Source organism: Panthera uncia, chromosome F1, assembly GCF_023721935.1.
Source record: "Panthera uncia isolate 11264 chromosome F1, Puncia_PCG_1.0, whole genome shotgun sequence".
NCBI classification, from domain to species: domain Eukaryota; kingdom Metazoa; phylum Chordata; class Mammalia; order Carnivora; family Felidae; genus Panthera; species Panthera uncia.
Genome location: NC_064813.1, coordinates 39,996,087 through 40,015,522, shown reverse-complemented (window position 1 = coordinate 40,015,522; position 19,436 = coordinate 39,996,087). Strand labels below are relative to the sequence as shown.

The 19,436-nt window shown below is 43.9% G+C and overlaps 1 protein-coding gene across 7 annotated transcripts in view; it reads right to left on the bottom strand.

Annotated features, from left to right (window-relative positions):
* The window catches only part of PPP1R12B (protein phosphatase 1 regulatory subunit 12B), a 218,543-nt gene that overhangs the window by 11,528 nt on the left and 187,579 nt on the right, over positions 1–19,436 (bottom strand). For 4 of the 7 annotated variants that reach the window (XR_007458821.1, XM_049634369.1, XM_049634363.1 and 1 more), the window contains 5 exons: positions 15,993–16,009; positions 12,858–13,008; positions 11,854–11,958; positions 8,344–8,397; positions 7,053–7,103 (listed from right to left, as the gene is read on the bottom strand). Coding sequence is in view for 6 of the 7 variants with exons in the window: in XM_049634369.1 (XP_049490326.1) it covers positions 7,053–7,103; positions 8,344–8,397; positions 11,854–11,958; positions 12,858–13,008; positions 15,993–16,009 (378 nt within the window). In the remaining variant the exon portion in view is untranslated. Of the gene's footprint in view, positions 1–1,685; positions 1,883–7,052; positions 7,104–8,343; positions 8,398–11,853; positions 11,959–12,857; positions 13,009–15,992; positions 16,010–19,436 lie in introns of those variants that run through there. The other 3 variants (XM_049634368.1, XM_049634370.1, XM_049634364.1) reach the window with 2 other exon arrangements.

Here is a 19,436-nt window from a genome sequence, read left to right as displayed (position 1 = left end):
TGGTTCTACCACTTACTCTTTGAGTGACCCTGGGCAGGTTATTCAAACTATAACTTGTTTTTCCCCCATATGTAAAATGATTGTTCTGGGGAATAAGTGAGAAAAAGCATATAAAGTGCTATGTATGGGCCTTAACAAATGACAAATGTTAACTTTACTCACTGCTGAAAGCACAAGATCTAGTTTTGCCCTATATCCTATACTATCTTGCACAAAGAAGGAACTAAAAATAACCGGGACATCTTCTGTGGGTCCCTTGTTCACCCCCATCAAATTTTCCCATAATCCTGAGGCTTATCTTAAAGCATGGAGTTTGGACCTTACAGGGCACTCAGTAAGTAGGGTAACTAAGCCGCTTGGTGTGCCAGGCCGTGGTATCCCTGCCCTTTCAATTTTCTTTCTGTGTGTGACAGCAGCTACAGCAGGATATTAGCCCAGCCCTTATGGCAGTTTGGGTGCTGCAGATCTAGTGGGTATTAGTTGCCAGCTACTGACCCTGAAGGCACAAGCGAATAGGCAGAGAAAAGAACAGGCGTTGGTCAGGACTAATTAGACTGTTGCTGAAAATTAAAAACTCATGTCAGGGAGTGAAACTGCTCAGCAGTGGTGACCCATCATACCATCGTTGGGTAGGAAAACAAGTGATCTGTGAGCTTGTCTTTCAGACCGACATCCAGAGAAAGGCTCCAGTTTACCAAACAAATTTTTTTGGTTCTCGGTTGAAAATAAATCCCCACTCTCTGCTCCACTGACTGTCATCAACTTTGCAAAGCTACCCCCATTAGGGAAGGTCTCACTGTGTGAGGGTCTCATTTATAAAAGCTGTGTTCTGCCTCACAGCCCACACACTGGCTAGGGGTGGGGTTGAGGGACACATCCCTAAGGCACCGAGATTTGTGGCAGGGATCAGAGTGCTGCCTCCCGAGAGGGGGAAGAAAGCAAAGATTATTGCAGAAGGGAGGCAAAGAATGCCTAACCAGTTCTACTCAAATGGTGGGATGGGCGGTGATTTTGCTGGTCATGGAGCTCTAGCCTTCAGTGCTAGTTGTCCCCATCCAGCGTGCTGTCAGATGCGAAGACTTAGTTCTGTCTGTTATCCAAAGGGCCATTTTCAATCCTGGTTTCACAAAAGAATCAACAGTGGAGGCTTGAAAAAATATTGATGCCTGGGTCTCAACCTGGACCGCTGATTTTTGGGGGTGTGGGGGTGGTGGGCCCAGACACTACATACAGCAAAAGCTCCCAGCCCAGGTTGAGAGCGCCTGCCTTTGCTTACCCCAGGCCCAGCTACATTTGGGAGTCTAGGACCAACCCCAACTGCTCTAGTGATCAGGTTGCACTTGGGCTGCTGCTGAGAAAGTTCAATCTCAATTTGGCAATGACCCCACCAAAGAAATCTGTATATACACACAGGTACGTGCATACGTATGTGTGTATCTATGTGTAGCCAAGTAAGCGAATCCATATTCAGTCTCCAGGGGAGGAAAAGGTGATGTGGTGATCTTACCAAAAGGACCACCAGCCCGGGCAAGGTTTCCCCCACTGCCTCCCTTGACCTCAGCTATTATGTCCCACTCTGTTTCTCAGTCCTGGCTCTTTCCATTTCCAGATGACCGACCTTTATAGGCACTCGCATATGGCGGCTTGGATGGAGGGGGATGAGCACAGGGCTTCTGAGCCCAACAAGAAGACTGAACGTGCCTGGAGTGGTGGAGGAGGAAAGTGAGGTGGAGAAGAGGGGCAAGAACTAGAGCTCCTGGGTTTCCGAGGACTCGACGGACTCCGAGAGTCGGGCCACAACTCGGGTCAGGGCCCTGTTCTCAGCCTGCAGTTGCTCGTTCATCTGCTTCAAGGTTTGAATCTGTTTTAGCTGGTGGAGGTTCTGTAGAGTGAAACATGGAGGGGACAGACACACAAGAGAGAGAGAGAGAGACAAGACAGACCAGAGGAGATAAAAGTGGGACAAAGAAATCACGTGACTTTTTTGTTTTTGTTTTTAGTTGGCATGCAAGAAAGGAAATGAGAAAGGCAGGAGTAATGGTGGGGGTGGGAGGAGGGATAATGGAGAGAAGCACCAACGAGGGGGGAGAGCCGGGCCTATGATTCCTGGCTAAGGTCTCACTATGTTGAAGATCAGCCATCTGAATACAACCACCAGGCTCTCAAATAGCACATCTGGATGGCTTTTGAGAAGGACAGCCCACCATGTGGCTTGGGGCCTTCTGAACAGGTTTAACATGGCTGAGCCATAGCCTTGGGGCCCCTTCTTCATCATCATTGGGACCTGGAGTTCAGGACTCGGTGTGTCCCCAAATCCAGCTACTGCCCTTTTCTTTCTCCCTCGTCTTATCTTGGCCCCCTACTCCTACTGGTTCTCTTTCTGGGTCCTTCTCTTACCTCATTTATTTTTTAATTTAAGAAATAAAACAAGGAAAATAAAAGAGGGGCTGTTGTTCAAGAGTTTTCTGTACAAGGCATGTACTGTTTAGGAGGGTGAAGTGGCACATACCAAGATAAACCAGCAGCTGTCAGGTGGTCCTCTAACCTGTTTTGTGGGATGCTTCACTAACCCTGTTAGCTCTCCACTGCAGTCTGGAAGCTTGTTCCAGGACCCAAGAACTGCCAACCCACCTTTGACCTGCCGTACGACTACCTGCAACACGAAATTCACAGCTAACTGTGCTCTCTTTGTCCCAGCTCATGAAGAGGCTGGGAGCTGCTTCAAAGTGTTCACGTACAGATTCATCCTCTGAAAATCACAGCCGTGCACAAAAGTTGGAGAAATCACAAATGCCCACGATAACGGAATTGGTTGGACTGATGTACTAGTCCAGACCTCACTATTTGTAAGTGTTGCAAATGGAACAGAACAACCAGCCCCCAGATATTTTTCCTAACACCTCGTATCCTCTAAAGGACCTAAAGACTTCAATAAATGGCATTATATCACAGGCCTGCTTACTGTCACTTGTCCTTTCCTAAGTGGTCATCTGGACTGACCCTGTAACTGAGACCATCAGCTCTTTGGGAGGAGGAAAATGATTTCATTATGCAAACGGAGCTTCACAGAGGAAGGTGAAAAATCCTGTGGGTTACAGTGACTATGAACCAGAGAGACGTCTCTCGTACCCACACAGATGTGAAGGACAGAAATGAAGGATTAGTGGAGTTATAGTTGGAAGTGAAGAAGCAAGAAAATGAAAGGTAGCATGAAGGGGAAAAAACAGTGAAAAGGAAAAACAAGCAGAGACGAACTGCTCAAGTTCAAGACGAACTTTCCCCAAAGAGGGAGAATGAGCGCCTTGGAAAAAAGGCTGAGCAGCCAAACACTTCCACGTGGCCATTGAAGGGCAGGGACCAAGCAATGCTCTTTACCCTCTGCAAGCATCTCGGCCACGAAGAGGACTGAGATCAGAGGAGATCATGGTGCAGCATATGGAAATATTTAAAGAAATGGGCAGGGACCAAACATAAGAACCAATGGAAAGTCCCTGGCTCTCACCCTTCTTTGGTGTTGACATTGGACCAAAGCTTTCAACGTAATCATTGTCATTATATAAAGTGGTCCTTGCCTCCTAGGGAATAATATTAAAGACATAAACTATGAAAATTATTCAATCTAACATGTGAGTACAAGCAGATCGAGGTGGAAGGATTTGGAAGTTATCAGCATGAGGGAGAGAGGCAGGAAACAATCTTGTGGAATGTTCCATAGGAAAGAGTACTGAAAACAAGGCACGGCAAGTAGGAGGGAAGGGCAGGGCACAGAGCAGGGTGGGCAAGGGCAGGATCAGCTAGTGATATTTCTAGAGTGAGTAAAAATAAAAATCCAAGACCAATCTAAAAGGGCAGTGGCTGCTGGGCCCCTCATGCAAGGACCTGGGAAAGGGAAGAGAAGGTCTGGAAAGGAGGCTGATGCTGAATGGAGGATGCAGTAGAAAAGTCCTCGGGTCAGATGTGGGCAAGACCAAGTGCAGCCTAGCACAGCTCACGCTGACATGCACGCCTGTCAGAGGCTGGCATATAATCCTACTCCATTCCAGGATCTGAGTGGAGTTTGTCCTGGGAAGAATTCATAAATACTTACCTTTCAAGTACGGCCAGAAAGGCACAACCCGTGTCACAAGCACAGAGCCTCACATACACCTGGATGAGCCCCTCTCATGGTTCATTTCACCTGGCCTTTGTACTTTATTTGTCAGAGTCACAAAAACAGGCACCAGAGTCACTTTCTGTCCTTGAGCACCTACTTTATCTTCAGGGTTCACTGGAGGTCAACTCTCAACCTCCTCCCTACTGATTGCTCCAAGAGGTTTGAGCATCTGTATGAACCAAATATGCAACAGGCATGGGGTCTAACTGGTCCTTAGTTCTACTGGGCCCCGGATTCGACAAGACAGTTACCTGTGCTGTTGCCTGACTACCTAGAACACACAGATTTTGCCCACTGATCACTCCCAAGATGTTGATTACCATAAACTGTAGCCTGGATGAAGAAGGACTTGAAGGCTAACCAAGCAGCTTCTTAGACTCCTTTAAGGCCAGTGATATCGATTTTATGATGTCTGTATCTATATATCTGAAGTTTTTGCCTCGCTGAAGGTACAAACACAAGCATCCTGAAATTGGTGCTGAGAGGCTTGTATGTCCCTCCCCTTTTGTCCTCTAGGGGGAGCTGGACGATTTGTAAACCTGGTATTAGGCTTTGATGTAAGCAAAGGGTATTTAGGGGCTTTAGAACTTGCAGGTGTTTCTTCATTTGACTTTGCAATTGGTAATAAAGAATAATGGAAACTGACTGGGTCGATTTTTTTAACTAAAAAAACAAACAAAAAGCAGTTTCAAATTGGTGTACCTATTGGCCTGAGGTCTAAATAATCAGGATCTGGTTCCACTTGATGATTTAAACTGAATTTGAAGCTGGCTGGCAAGTAACTCATGGCTGAGAGTGCCAACACTTTCTTTCTTTCTCTCTCTTCCTTCCTTTTTTTTTTTTAAATGTAGGCTTCATGCCCAGTGTGGAGCCCAATGTGGGGCTTCAACTCACGACCCTGAGATCAAGACTTGAGCTGAGATCAAGAGTAGGACGCTTACTCGACTGAGCCACCTGGGCACCCTGGGAGCAAACACTTTCATGTATTATGATCTCTACTGAGGAAAGAAAGGAACTTGTGGCCTAGTTTAGGAAATCATAGCCTGATAGGATAGGGAGAGAGAAATACATAAGCCTGTCTCAACCCATAGGACTGAGAGCAAACAGAACCACTGAAGGGGCTCTCATACTTGGCAATTAGAATTGGAATGGAGATAAAGAAGGGCCTCCACTGCCCCAATTTGGGACTTTCTGGGTCTTTGTGTGTGGGCCTGGGTGGATGTGGTGCAGAGTTCTGTGACTAGTGGGTATGGGCTGGTTTTGGGCTCCTGGGTACTCATTAGAAGGCACCAGCTTTGGCCTCGTTTACATGTTCCTGCTCAGCACTTAGGCTATTCTTTAATGAGTACCACTGACAGCTGCTTAATAGCAGAGTACAGATGGCATAGCTCAAGGGGTTTCAAAAATGGTGGAGCCCCCAGTGCAACCAAGAGCTGTGGACACTCGTTCATCAAGAACCGTTTAGCTCTACTAACATACTGCTCTAGATGGGAGAGAATACTTATGTGTGGTAGGTGAGGTAAGTCTGGAAAAAGCAGAAGATGGAGAAGCTAATGGTGTTGGATCATCCTGTTTTTATCATCTAAGGAGAATCAATCATTTCTTATTTAAGTGCCACTTTTTGGAGATATAAGTAGGTATTGTTTGAAATTCTATGTGAATGGGATCAGTTATAGCCTTGGGATGGTAACAACAGAACTCAAGGGCAAGGCTTGCCACATCTCCTTCATTCTGGAATTATAAAGAGTTACAGGACTATCGGCACTGCATCGTGTGTAAACTTTTACCTTGTCAGGTCCTGAGAAGTTTTCAGTAAATAATCAACTTTTTTGGCCACTGGAATAATAAACGTCTCTCCTAAAGCGCTCCAATTGCATATTAGGGATGCTTGCTCACAGAAAGGGATTTGGGGCTCTGCCTCATTATCACCCCAGTGCTTCTGGTTCCCAGGTTAGAAAAAAACAACCAAATAAACCCCTGTGTTTCACCAGATGAATGCTTTGTATCACACGTCATAAAGTAAGATCCTTGAAGGAAAAAAAAAAAAAAAAAAAAAGCCAAGCAAGCGCTAGGTGATTATGGGCATGTGGCATCACGCCCCGCAGGGCTCAGATGCTCCCAAATCATAGCCAGGTGGCTACCCCGAGCAGCTCTATATTCCCTGCTGCTCCACATCCCCTTCTCAAGGCAGCGAATTGACTCTTCTGGGTAGGTTACCAGTTCTTAGCACTCAAAACTGCCTATGATGGCAGTTGCTCGTTAAAGTGGCTAATGGAGATGATGGTCACTGTAGGTCATGGCGAAGAGAGAGAGGAAAGCAGTGAGCCATGAAGTGTCGCTGGTGGCATGAGCTAATTCTAGTGGGAGAATCCCGAATATTACTGAATGTTGCAGGGGAAATGGACCGGGGCAGAAGATCGACATGCAAATTAATCTGCATTCCACTGCAGAATGTCTCAAACTGTGTTCCTTCCAGCAAAGGGCTGAGACAGGAAGGGGCACCAGGCAGGAGAGTCTCTGGCCATGTTGAGCCTTCCCTAGGCACCTAGTGTGAGGCCTGGGAAGCTGGAAACCTTGTTTTAGCCTTTGTACCCAGCCCCTTGAGGGGCAAGTTATTGCTTGGAAAACCTTAGAAGCTCAACTTAATTTTGTCTCCAGCCTGCCGGACGCCTCTCCTTCAACCAAAGGCAGCACTGGCTCCCAGAAGGGCCTTGAGGTGTCCACAGTGGATGCTGCGTGAACCGAGAGAGTCTATGAAATGGCTGAGGAGAGGCGCTCGGCAACTCTACACATCGTCTCTTCTTGAGGGGGTTGAGAGGTGGCCCTATGCTCAACCACCCAGTCCTGGCAGGCACTCAGAGAAGGGGCACACAAAAGGAGAAAGGAGAGTTCTCCATACCTTCATCTCCTCCTCCATCTCGGACATTTTCCGCTCCAAGGCTCTCCTCTCCTGTTTAGAAACAACGAGACTGTTGAACATCTACTGGGCTTAGAAGGGAGTCAAAATGCTGCCTTCCAGCTGCCACGTGGTCAGCAGCGTCATGTCTCAGGCAAACTTCAGGCAGGAGACTAAGCACTGTCTGATCCGTGGATGAAACTACTTCACTGAGAGAAATCACACGATCTAAATCTCCCATCAGACGATTAGAAGATATACAAATGGTAGGACCAGGGTACTCAGGGCTATTCTGTGGAAGCTGAAGATTTTGTGGAATTTCAAATGACTGCAAGTGACCAAGACCCTTGCTCTCTAATAACATAAAGTCATCATTATTTTCAGCAACTCTCCCCTCAAATTCCTAAGAAACTGCTTCTACCATGATGGGGAGCAGATGGTGAGTGGGGAAGTAGCCATCATTGTCTATGAAGAAATAGCACCCCTCCCCCTAACCCATTTCTTTCCCAGCAACTGACTCCTGATTTAGCTTCGACTTGATGAAGATTCCTTGATTAGATGAGATAGCAAGGAGGTTTTGTTACAGGCCAAGGAAATAAAATATAAAACTTTGCTGCTTTCCAAATTAAACAGGAGAGATGGGAACATATTATACCCTTAGGGTCACGTCACAGCTAGGGTTCATCAATAAATCTGAGTTTTCCCAATCCAAGAATGTCAAATACTAGAAAAATATTCTGAATGCAGTCGGGAGGAGGTCAGCAATTGAACCAGAACCCCCCCCACCCCCACCCTCAGAGAATGTAAAAGATTCTGCCAGCTCGTATTTCAAGTTATAAAACCTAAATCAATGGCAGAGGGTCCTGCTGAAACTTCCTTTCTGTTCAAGGCGATGGGAAGGGTAAAGAGACCTTGGTCCTGGGTCTGTACATGTGTGCTGATTTACAGTAAACCAAAATACACTGTAGGGGTGTGTGTGTGTGTGTGTGTGTGTGTGTGTGTGTGTGTCTGTCTGTCCAGTTCTGTCCATACGCCAAACCAATGCATGAAATGACCTTCCGAGGACCCTTCCCACTCCAAGACTGTAATATGTGAAAAGTACTGACCATCTGAAGAAGCCAAAAGGACTAGCAATCAAATTGCTGTCCAGAGTCACACAAAAAGAATTTATTATCAAGCTGGGAATGGAATGTGGCAGAACTCCCGCCTTCTTAAGATGAACTTTTTCCACTGGCATGAACAACAAAGTCAGAGAAACTGAGATGAAACAGAGGGGAGAGAAACACACACGTACCCGTTTCTCCATCTCCAGCATCGACGATCGGTCAGAGGTCTTTTCTTGTTTCTGCTAGTGCAAATTGAAGGGAACAGTGGTCACTTAGGTTGTCTCAGGGTCACTAGGAAGCCCAGTCTGGTTCGGCTTCACCATTGGGCATCCAGAAATAGATGTCAGGGCTTTGGGCTCTCACTGTGACTGAGGCCCCTAGTAAACAGATTCTGACAGATCTCTAAGCCTAACGTTATCGCCTCTCTGAAGTTTACAGGATTCCCACTGGGGAGTGGAAAGCAGCAGTAGTGTTCCTTGAAACTTAACACTGCCACAAATGCAAAGACATTACCAAAACACACACACAAACACTTGCTAGGTCTTCAACACAACTATCTTCTTATACCTCACCACCCCCTCCCTTCCTCTTTTCTGTGAGTCATCTCACGACCCAGGGGAAATGAAAAGTGGCTTTTCTTCTTTGAAAGCTAGAGACTCATGAGCTTGAGTGTCTAAGCCCTATGGCACTCTTCTTCTTCCTTTTTTTTTTTTTTTTTTTTTTTTAATATTTATCTATTTTTGAGAGACAGCAAGCACAAGTGGGGGAAGAGGGGAGAGAGAGAGAGATAGAGAGAGAGGGAGGGAGGGAGGGAGACACAGAATCTGAAGCAGGCTCCAGGCTCCGAGCTGTCAGTGTACAGCCTGATGCAGGGCTTGAAGCCACGAACTATGACATCATGACCTGAGCCAAAGTCAGATGGAGGTTTAACCGACTGAGCCACCCAGGAAGCCCTCGCATGGCACTCTTCTAAGCAATGCCTTTGCACTCTATTCTTTCTGCTTTGGGCACTGAGGCTGTTTTTCTTTTAAAGTGGTGGTTTTCACGTGTGGGTGGGCCTCCAGGGCTTTCAAGGAGCCCACTCATGGATCCGCCCTGCTTTGAACTCCACAGTTGCACTCTTATGTGTTTTGTATATTGAGCTTCCAGGTAAGATTTTATCTGAACAAAAGATTAGAACGTCTTATTGTTATTATTATTTCAGAACGTCTTTGACTGTCATTATAAATTTTACAGAAGTGCTAAAAGATTTAGCCGCCGTAGCTAAACAGTAGAATAACTTCAGGTAGTGAGTGACTCTTAAACGAGGAATGGAAACGAACCCTTATGTTCCTTTTGGCCTTAGCATTGTAAGATTTCCTATAATTAAGAAACACAGGTGATTATTTTTATTTTGTCTAGTACTATGCACAGACAACATTTAACAAATATAGAAAGTATGCTGGTCTTCTTGCAGAAACTTCTTAGTAACTTTCAAAATACTAAGGAGTAGCTAGAACTAACAGTAAAACTCTTGCTTCCTGGCTCCTGTCCTGGGCTTTCACCTTCTGTTCTGAAGGTCATGGCCGTCTGCCTTGACACTGAATCTACTATGAAGCGGAAGGAAAAGCAAAAAGGCAAAAGTAGATGCTGGAGCTCGTTTATATCCTCGTCAGCCTGTGAAGCACAGAAGCCGTACTGATTTCACTATTTCATTTAGTCCACTTCTACAAAGAACTAGTTTTTTTCTGTTTTTTAAACCTCAACCCCCTTAGAGTTAGGGTGGAACTTTTACGTACAACGTCATGTGTGTCCATGTGGTAACTGTCTCCCTACAATGTGCGAGGCTGACAGGCCCTCCTCCTCTCTGTCCTGCCAAACGGCTCCATTTGTGGTAAACAGCAGAGACCTGGTTTGCAGCACCATTATTTCTTCCGAATTTCAATAACTTGTATTTGGCAAAACTAAGTATATTCTGACACACCCAGCAAAGCAGTTGGCTAGAAAGTAAATCGTTTTCCCCAGTGACTGGAAGGGCTGGTTTTATTTTCAGTGTCCTCTGTGCAAGTCAGTGTCAGCAGCTTGTTAGACTGCTCACTGCTCTGAAGCGCAAGCTGGTAGAAAAGCCAAGAACCCCTAAAGGTCAAGAAATGTGCTGTCAGAAGAGGGCTTCTGGACAGAGTGGGGAGCCGGTGACAGTGGGTCCTCCTCTGGTTCCTCACATGACTGCTCCCCAGTTTTCTGTAAAATAGCCCCAGTAATTCCTGATCAGAAGCAGCATGCAATCTGTACTAATTAATCATTGCTAATTGGTGGCACTCTTCAGAGTAAAAGTCAGTCCTAGGAATCTTCTGAGGGTGTACAGTGAATGAGACGTTTTTCCCGGCTCAGTAATGTTGGGGTCAAAATACACCCTTGAGGTTTATTTAGTTCTGTCCCCCTGCCTCGTGTGTGTGTGTGTGTGTGTGTGTGTGTTTCCTTTTGGATGGAGACCCACTTTTCTTGTCCTACTAAACCACTTTATGCCCAGCTGTCATCTGTGCTGCAGTTGGTCTTACAAATCCCCAGCACAAGAGGCATGCTCAGCTATTATAACCAGGCAGAGGGGGTGCCTCTTCCAAACTGACAGGTGGCTCACAGGCCAGGCCATTCGTTGTGCACCTGACCAAACCCTTCTCTGGAAAATGTGGGTGTCGTGGCTGTCCTGTTGAAATTCCATGCAGTTCCGTGATGCTGGCTTCCAAGTGCTGGCTTGTCCCACTCCAGAGGGATTGCAACAAGATGTTCAGAGGGCACTGAACCACCCCTGCCCCCACACCCTGCGTATCCAGTACTGTACAATCCTACCGTTTTAGTCTTTGCTTTTGGATTATATCAGAACTACGAGCCATCTCTGGTTTTCATTTATGCTTTCCCAGTAAACAGTCGGTTTTTACCTCAGTTCAGCTTTCAAAATTCTTAGTCCTGGGCATTCCAGGAGGGCAATAACTCAATAGGTTTCCTGTTAACTCAGCAATAACCCAAGATAGCACTTGTTTCAGCTTTCAGCTGCGGCGTCTGCCACACTGTTGATGAGGTTATTGCCTCCAGTGCCCTCCAGAGTGTCACCTAATTAAATCAGGCCTGGCAGTAAAAGGAAATGGTTTATCTGGTCTGTTTGCCACTAATATTCCTTATTCCTCGGCTGGAAAACACTGGTGACTCGAGGAGGTAACATATACTTTGGGACCTGGTCGCGTGTTCTAACAACACTTGTGTCCTTGATTTCTTATATGACCTACGCAAGCCACTTATTTCTCTAGGCCTAATTTGCTACCTCTCTGTACTGGGTTTAATGGTGTCTTCCTCATTCCTCTCTAGGAGGTGACTGTACATAAACTGGACTGAAACATGATGATCAAGACAGGAGACACTGTCTAGGACTAATCTTGTGATGCTGATTGATACTTTTCTACTAAGAAATCAATCAGTAGATAGTCCATAATATTAATTATTAGCATTCAGGCCATTAGGAATTGTTAGTGCAGGAATTTTCCATTTTAAGTTAAATGCTGATTGAACCCTGAAATCAAATTAGAATCTAAGAGGCTTCTGTCTCCCTGTCTCTGAGGAGGGTCAATCTTAGTTCTGTATTACTTCCCACCTCTAGCCCCCTAGGTTACTTTGCCTCCTCATACTCACCCCTGCCGCCCAATCTTTTTCTTCTTCTTCTCCCTTACCTGGGCCATCTTCTCAAGCTTGGACTTTATATCTGCTAGCTCTAGCTGGGCCTCTTGAAGTTTTGTTTTCAGTTTTTGGTTTTCGGTTAGGGCACTCTCGTAGAGCTGAGGGGAGGGAAAGAGAATCGGGTCACCTACTAGGCACGCTTCCCAGAATTAGAACCCACTCAGTTTCATCATATGAGAAACCCCCCAAACCATCACTGTGGGGCAGATGGAGAAAATCTAGGAAACAGAATACATTCAGCCAACTGGTTTCTTGCTTCGTAACACTGAAGTCCCAGGTCCCGAACACAAATACAATGGCTTCAATAATGTTAGTCTCTGGGGGAAAAATAGCCATTGTGGTTCCCCATACAAAGAGAATTATTTTTTTTAGAGCTGGCCTAGCGTGTATATTGATTTCAGTCAGGTTCTGCTTAACACAACATTAACAAAACAAACATTTCTAACAAAAATGGTTTTCTCCTCTGGTATCTAAGCACTTGAAAGGGAAGGTTTTAAAGTCTGCCCTGGGTGCTAGGTACTCCTCTGCAAGAACCAAAGGAAATGAACTGTAAAGTGTTTTAAACCCCCTCCAAACCAGATTACCATGTACTATCATCAAGAAGTATTCGGCTTGGCATTCACGGGACCTCATGAAAAGCATGTGTTCGTTAATAGTACCAGAGTCTACCAAATGATTCTCTGGGGCTCAGACACACAGCATGACTTTTATTTCCCCTTTCTACAATTGTCAATCTTCACTTTTTCCTACACCTCAACATATCTGATTCTAGGCATATATTTACTGCACTAAAAACAATCACGGAGTGGTCTTTAGGAAGCTGGTGGAGAGGTGGAGCAAACCGAGAACCTGAAAGGAATTAGATGCTACTGTTTGTCATGTAAACACCTTTTCTTCTGCCTCATCAGAACTACACTCATTTTTCTACATTGGGGAAAAGGCCAAAAGGTCTGCATTGTCATAACCGAAGAACAGACAAGTTGACAAGGGATCCTACTTTTTTATAATCCCTGTTGGTGTCCTCTTCCGCGCGGCTGCTCAGGCTGGCGAGGCGGGCCTCCCGTGCCTCCCGTCGGGCTCTTGCTGAAGCCCGGTCACGGTCACCGTAAGAATCACTGCTGGTAGGGTTGCTACCTCCTGATTCCAACCTGTGGGAGACACGTTAAAGGTAAACATTGGTTTTGAGAACAAAGAAATAGGATGAAGATAAGTAGTTTAACCCCCTTTCTAAGAAGCACTTGAATGCTCTGGCTGGAAACAACGCATGTTCCTTCCCTGAACCTCCCTCCTGTTCTCGGACTTCGGGGCTAAGCTGCGACAGCTTGGAGGAGGCTGTCATTTGCCAAGAATGGAGCTTACTTGAAAAGTCGGTGGTTTGGACCCATGTGCTGGCTTAAATCTTAGAGCTTTTCAAATTAGTTTAGGGTTGAACGGCTTTCCTCAAGAGTGAGCTTTTAAAAGCAGAAGTTTCTTGGATCTCAATGGCTCTTAGAAAATGATTCCAATGAACTTTCAATGAGTCAGAAACATATGGCCCCGGAGTTCTGAGCTGGAGGGTGGATGGGGGAGGAACGGAAACGAGGGCATGGTACGTACATTTTGTGAGGTGCGCTGCAGGTTTGTTGGAATCTCAAGCATTTCAGGGTACCACCACCGTGCCCAAACAGCTGTTTTCTACCCTCCATTCTATATTCCACATTGAGACTGGTGGGCTATGATGAGGATTTCTACATCTTGCGGCAACTGAGCTCTGAGAGTGGATGGTAGTTCATTTTCAGTAGTGGTAAGTGCATGAAGGGCAGGGTCTGTCAGCTGATTATCCATTTAAGTGCACAACTATCATCCTGATTCTTCGCACTGGCTTACGTTTTTCTCAGACTCTGTTCTTGCCAAATGAAAATGTGGCACACAAGACCGCTATGTACAAACCAGCCCTGCAGAGCTCTATATCCCCAAACCGGGATGGTCTGAACAGTCACGGCTGGGGAACTTCCATCTGAGGTCTCTGTCCTGTGGTAGCTATTGCCAAAGTTGGGGCTGGGGGAGCTGAAGTAAGTATTAAAAGAAGTAGACGAGCAATAAGGAGGACACAGTGGGGAGAGGCAAAGCTCCTAGTGACATTAACGATCGCTTTGTCTTACAGAGATGGTAAGCCCTACACCATTCTTCACAACTTTGTTTCTTCTTATGCTTCATTAAAAAAAAAAAAATGTAAATAGAAACCTCCTTACTGACTTTTCTGAATATAAAAGCAATACATGCTTGTAGAAAAATTTAAGTAGTACCAAAGTATCTAACATAGGAAGTGAAAGTCACTCCATAATCCTGCCTAAGAAATAGCCCACTATTAACAGTTTACTTCGTATCCGTGCAAAAGGTTAAACACATAAATATGTTACAATATATATTGCTGTAAATAAAATCACATAATACATACAGTTGTCTAACTTTCTTTCTCCTCCCTACACTGATCACTATTCCTGGAGGCATCTTACTGTGTAAGTAAACATACATCTGCCTCATTAAAAACAAAATGACTGCACAGTCTTCCACCGTACTGCTGTGTGATCATTTAATTCTCTACTGATAGACACCTATATGTTTTGATGATGCTGTAGTGAGAAGACTGGTCTATAAATCTTAGTGCATTTGTCCATTTATTTTCTTTGGATAAAACTTTAGAAGTGAAACTCTTTAATCAAGGGGTAAGTATATTTTCCCACTTTTTATTTCTGTTTATGGCACCTTTTACTAGCAGAGATTTTAAATTTCATGTAACTAAATTTGACAATTTTTACCTGCCTGGGAGTGTCTCTCCTATATAAAGATTATAAATATTCTCTTCTACTGTTTTTGTAGTAAAATCTTTGTCTCTTAAAAACTGTAATCCATCTGGAATCTGGTTTTGTTTTTGTTTATTTGGTATGGCTTCAGGGAAGGATCTACTTTCCCAAACAGAGAGTCAATTGTCCCAATGATTACTTATTAGATAACTCTTCCCCTCCTGAACTGGAAAATCACCTGATACACAATGACTCTGGGGGGGCTACCTGCTGTGTTCCATTAATATCTTTGTTTATTCTTGAACTAGTACCTCACTGTCTTAACCATTATTTTTATAGCACATGTTGAGGTCTGTAGGGAAAGTCTCTTTTCATGAATGGCCATTAATAATGTACCAGAATTCACAAAAAAATTAACTATAGCAAAATACTATTCTGCACCAATTTTACAAAACTAATTTTCTGCTAGGTTAGATGTAAATTATTTATCCTCAGCTGGTGCCTGGTGAGAGGGTAAGCAGGAGCAGAATGCATGCAAGCTGATACATTTTGAAATACACCATTAAGGTAGAACCAGCTCAATTATCAAACAAATCAAGACTCATTTGCTCTATGCTATCCCATAAATACATCTTCTCTCAGTCTCTTCTTAATTTCCCTATCAGAGGAGCAGTGGAAAAAGAGAGATTCATAGTTTTGGCTCTACAGTCTTTATTATTTTTCATTTTGTTCTTCAGGAAGATGAGTTTGGTACCCTTAGATGCTAGGTGAAAAATTACAGAGGATCATGCCTCAAACTCTGATAGGCTTCCTTAGGATTTCAGCAATTGCAAAACTGCTCTTTAGTTCATTCAATAAATTATTACTGAGCACCATCTAGGTACAAGGAATTGTGTTAGATCCACTATTAAATGACAGTATCTAATAATCTCAATTCAGGCATCTCCCCTGCCAGCACCATGAACTACCAGATTAGGTTAACGGCCTCTTCTCTCTGTTCCTAATACCTGTCCATACTTCTATCTTGGCCCTCATGGAAGGTGAGGATAGCATTTTATTCATGTTGTTACCCCCACACAGTGCCTGGTAGGTGCTTTAGGAAAATTAACATAGTGGAAATACACAAAATGAAGTGGAAGTAGGAGAATATGAAGGAGGAGGTGAGTTGAAAAGGCACTGCATTAACTTAGGCAGGAAATAATAAAAGTATGAACTACTTTGGTGGCTGAGGAAATGAAAAGGAAGGAAAGGATGTGAGAAATACAACTACACTATATAAAGCTAAGTTTAATTAGACATGCACTTCTCACAAGTATTAAGCATGCATATAAAATAGGGAAAGGTCTTACCTAGAAAGTCTTTCATGCTAGAGAAAGGAAGAGACAAAACAAAAACAAAACCAGCATTAGAAAGGGACTGATAATTATTATTTCCATTTATAAATGTACTTTTCAAATCAGACGTCTCAACTTCACAGTTGCAGATAGGGGTGCAATTTAAGAAAAGCAATTCAACTGACTGCACAAAAGGCTACTTAGCTCACTAGATTTGAGACTTTGGGGGAGAGCATCTTTTGTAACTGGAAGTCAGCAAACTGTCAACTGACCAAAAACTACACTGTCTACCCCTATCCACCACATGACCAGCATCCTTGTGTTCTAGGAGGGACCAATTTTCTATATGGCATTTAACCTCTCTGGATATCAATATCCATTCTATTAACTTCCTTCAGTTCACCAACCTCCAACCCTGCCCTGAGTGAATACTGCAGTCTAGAAATATTAAAACTCAGGACAGTTCCTGGCTTTATCCTACATCTCTAGTAAAAGAAGACGAGTGAGAGGGTGCAGGGAGGGGGAAGTCCCATCCTAGTCTCTAGGATGTTGGTTAAAAATTGAAAAGAATAAGAGAGTACTCTGAAGTCTCAGAAGAAAGGAATTTTATAGATGCAAACTCTCAGCTTGGTTATCTATCTACGGTCACTGTAAATAACAAGAAATGATTATGTTGATATGTCACATTTTTAAAAATCATAGATGACTGTGACACTCGTTTCCACTTTTTTTTTTTGAGGAACTCAGGCAAATAAAAACTCAGTTGATTTGAATATATTTACTTATTTCCTCTTTGGAGGTACGGAGGAACAACCAAGTCCTCAAGCACACACAAAAGAAGGAAGAAGAGAAACAAGGGCCCGATAATCTATAAAATGAATAATAAATCCTTCAACTACTGAGGAGCTACTCCAAGACACTGTTTTGCTGAAGTGTTCAAGTCCCTGGAAACCACTGGTTTGTCAACCAACACAGCATGACACTGCAATATGCCACCCCCAAAGCTGTCCAGAAGTGTGGTGCAACAGCACATCTGACTAAAGAGGGACCAAACAGGTAAGCTTGCTGAAAGGTGGAATTCTCTCTCTAAATCAGAGGTTGTATTCACCAGAATTCTTTCATGTACTTTTTAAAAATGTGCACATCTCAGCCTCAATCCTAGAGATTCTCTTTCTGTAGGTCTAGAGTAGGGCCTTAATACACATATTTATTAAAAAGTCCCCCAGGTGATTCTGTTGTACAGCCCTAGTCAAGCACCATTGTACTAAATAAAGGCTTTTTAACGTGAGGATGTGCCCCATTTGAGCTGGGGAAGCCAGTAAGAAAAGTATATGGTGTCTCTTTAACGTTCTCATGCACTTGGAGTTGAGTATACGAAAACTTGCAAATCTGGAATTCAGGAATTCCCCTGTCTCATATTTATAGCTAAACTTCAGTGAGAGTCATATGCATATCCTGCACTATCAATTGCTAACTTGTCAACACTAACTAAGGTTTTTTTCTCTTACCTGAAGCCTATTTTCAAAAAAGAAACGAAATTTTAATCCCCTCCCAAGAATTACTTAATGGATAAAAATTCTTCAAGTATGCCCAAGTAAAACTGAAATGCTGGACTGTTGGCTATGCCCACTCACCAGCTTAGTGATAAGGTCCAGCCTTTAAGGCATCTGGGTGAATTTGAATTCACATTGCAGGAAAACTGTAAATTGTGACATGCCAAAGATTCATGAATTAAGAATGGACTCCACATGAGCAATGTTGAGGGTCTATTGAATTTAAGAACTCACTGCATGCAGGGGTGCCTGGGTGGCTCAGTGGGTTAAGCATCTGACTCCTGGTTTTGGCTCAGGTCATGATCTCACAGCTTCATGGGTTCAAGCCCCATGTTGGGCTTTGCGCTGGCAGCTTGGAGCCTGCTTGGGATTCTATCTCTCTGCCCCCTCTCTGCCCCTCCACCACTCATGCTGTCTCTGTCTCTCTCAAAATAAATAAACTTAAAAAAAAAAAGAACCCACTGTGTGCAGAGCACTGTAGAAGAGGCACCAAGGAGGAATAAACAGAATCAGCTGCATGACAGAGTCAGGAGAGCACCATGAACATAATAAACACGCTCGTCTGAAGCAATGTACGGAAAACATGTGAGTAAGTGCTAAGGAGATAACAGCGGTAACCAGTGGGATCCAGCTACAAAGGCTTCCAAAAAGTCACGAATTTTAAGATAAGGTTACAGAAATACAAACACGTACATAGACACATTCTTTAAAAAAAATTTTTTTAATGTTTATTTATTTTTGAGACAGAGAGAGACAGAGCATGAACAAGGGAGGGGCAGAGAGAGAGGGAGACACAGAATCCAAAGCAGGCTCCAGGCTCTGAGCGGTCAGCACAGAGCCCGATGCAGGGCCTGAACCTACAAACCGTGAGATCATGACCTGAGCCGAAGTCGGACGCTTAACCGACTGAGCCACCGAGGCGCCCCCATACACACGTTTTAAAAAAAACATGTTGTTATGGGTGGGGGGGGGGTTCCTTATCTGTGATCCATGCACTTATTCCCAGTTATATCCTACAGTGCAAGAACATGATAGGTGCTCAGTAAAGACTCACTGAACTAAACTGCTAATGCTTCTGGGAAGAAGCGTGATATCGTTGGCTGCACCTGAGTTCTAATTGTTGCTCTGACATCTTACTATGTGACCTTGAGCAAGTTACCACTTACTCTTACAGTAAGAACTAAATGTGATAGTTATAAAAGGAAGTGCGTTCTTAAAATGTCAGCTTCCTCTCCTGCCCTCCCTCCCCTCCCCACCCCATTCCCTTTTTGGTTGTAAAAATACTATACTGGCTGCTGGGTTAGAGTAGAAAGTTAACTTAGGACCTCTGATGCAGGGAACTGACCAAATGAAACAATTTAGGAGACCATTTACTTTCTCTTGCTGCTTCTAGGCAGAACTGCCTCTTTCAAACTTCATTATCCATATGGGAGAATAATTATTATTAATTTTTTTTTCCTTGGGAGAACCATTTGTGTCAGTTTCTCCAAAGACATTTCACACCATCTCTTAGGTATGGAAAGAGACCTATTTACAATCCAACTGCTCTGCCTTGTGCCGTCTTTTGCTTCCTCCTACTGAAATATAAGTCTATCTTGCATGGTGTGCACTAAGGCCTGATTAACTTACTGACAAATCATGTTTCTTTATTGATTTTTTTATTCCTAAAATGTGGGACTTCACTTGAAAATGTATTAGTTTCCTCTTTGCAAATATCTAATTTGTTGGGTAGGATTTTAGTTACATTTTCAGCTTTAAGTTGGCAGGCCAGCAGTGTAGACTCTGGCAGTTGCCAGCACAGTGAAGAAACAGTGTTTCTTTTCACTAAGACAAGGACATTAGGATTTTACCAGGTATCCGTCTTAGCCATGATATATATATAATATATATATATAATATATATATA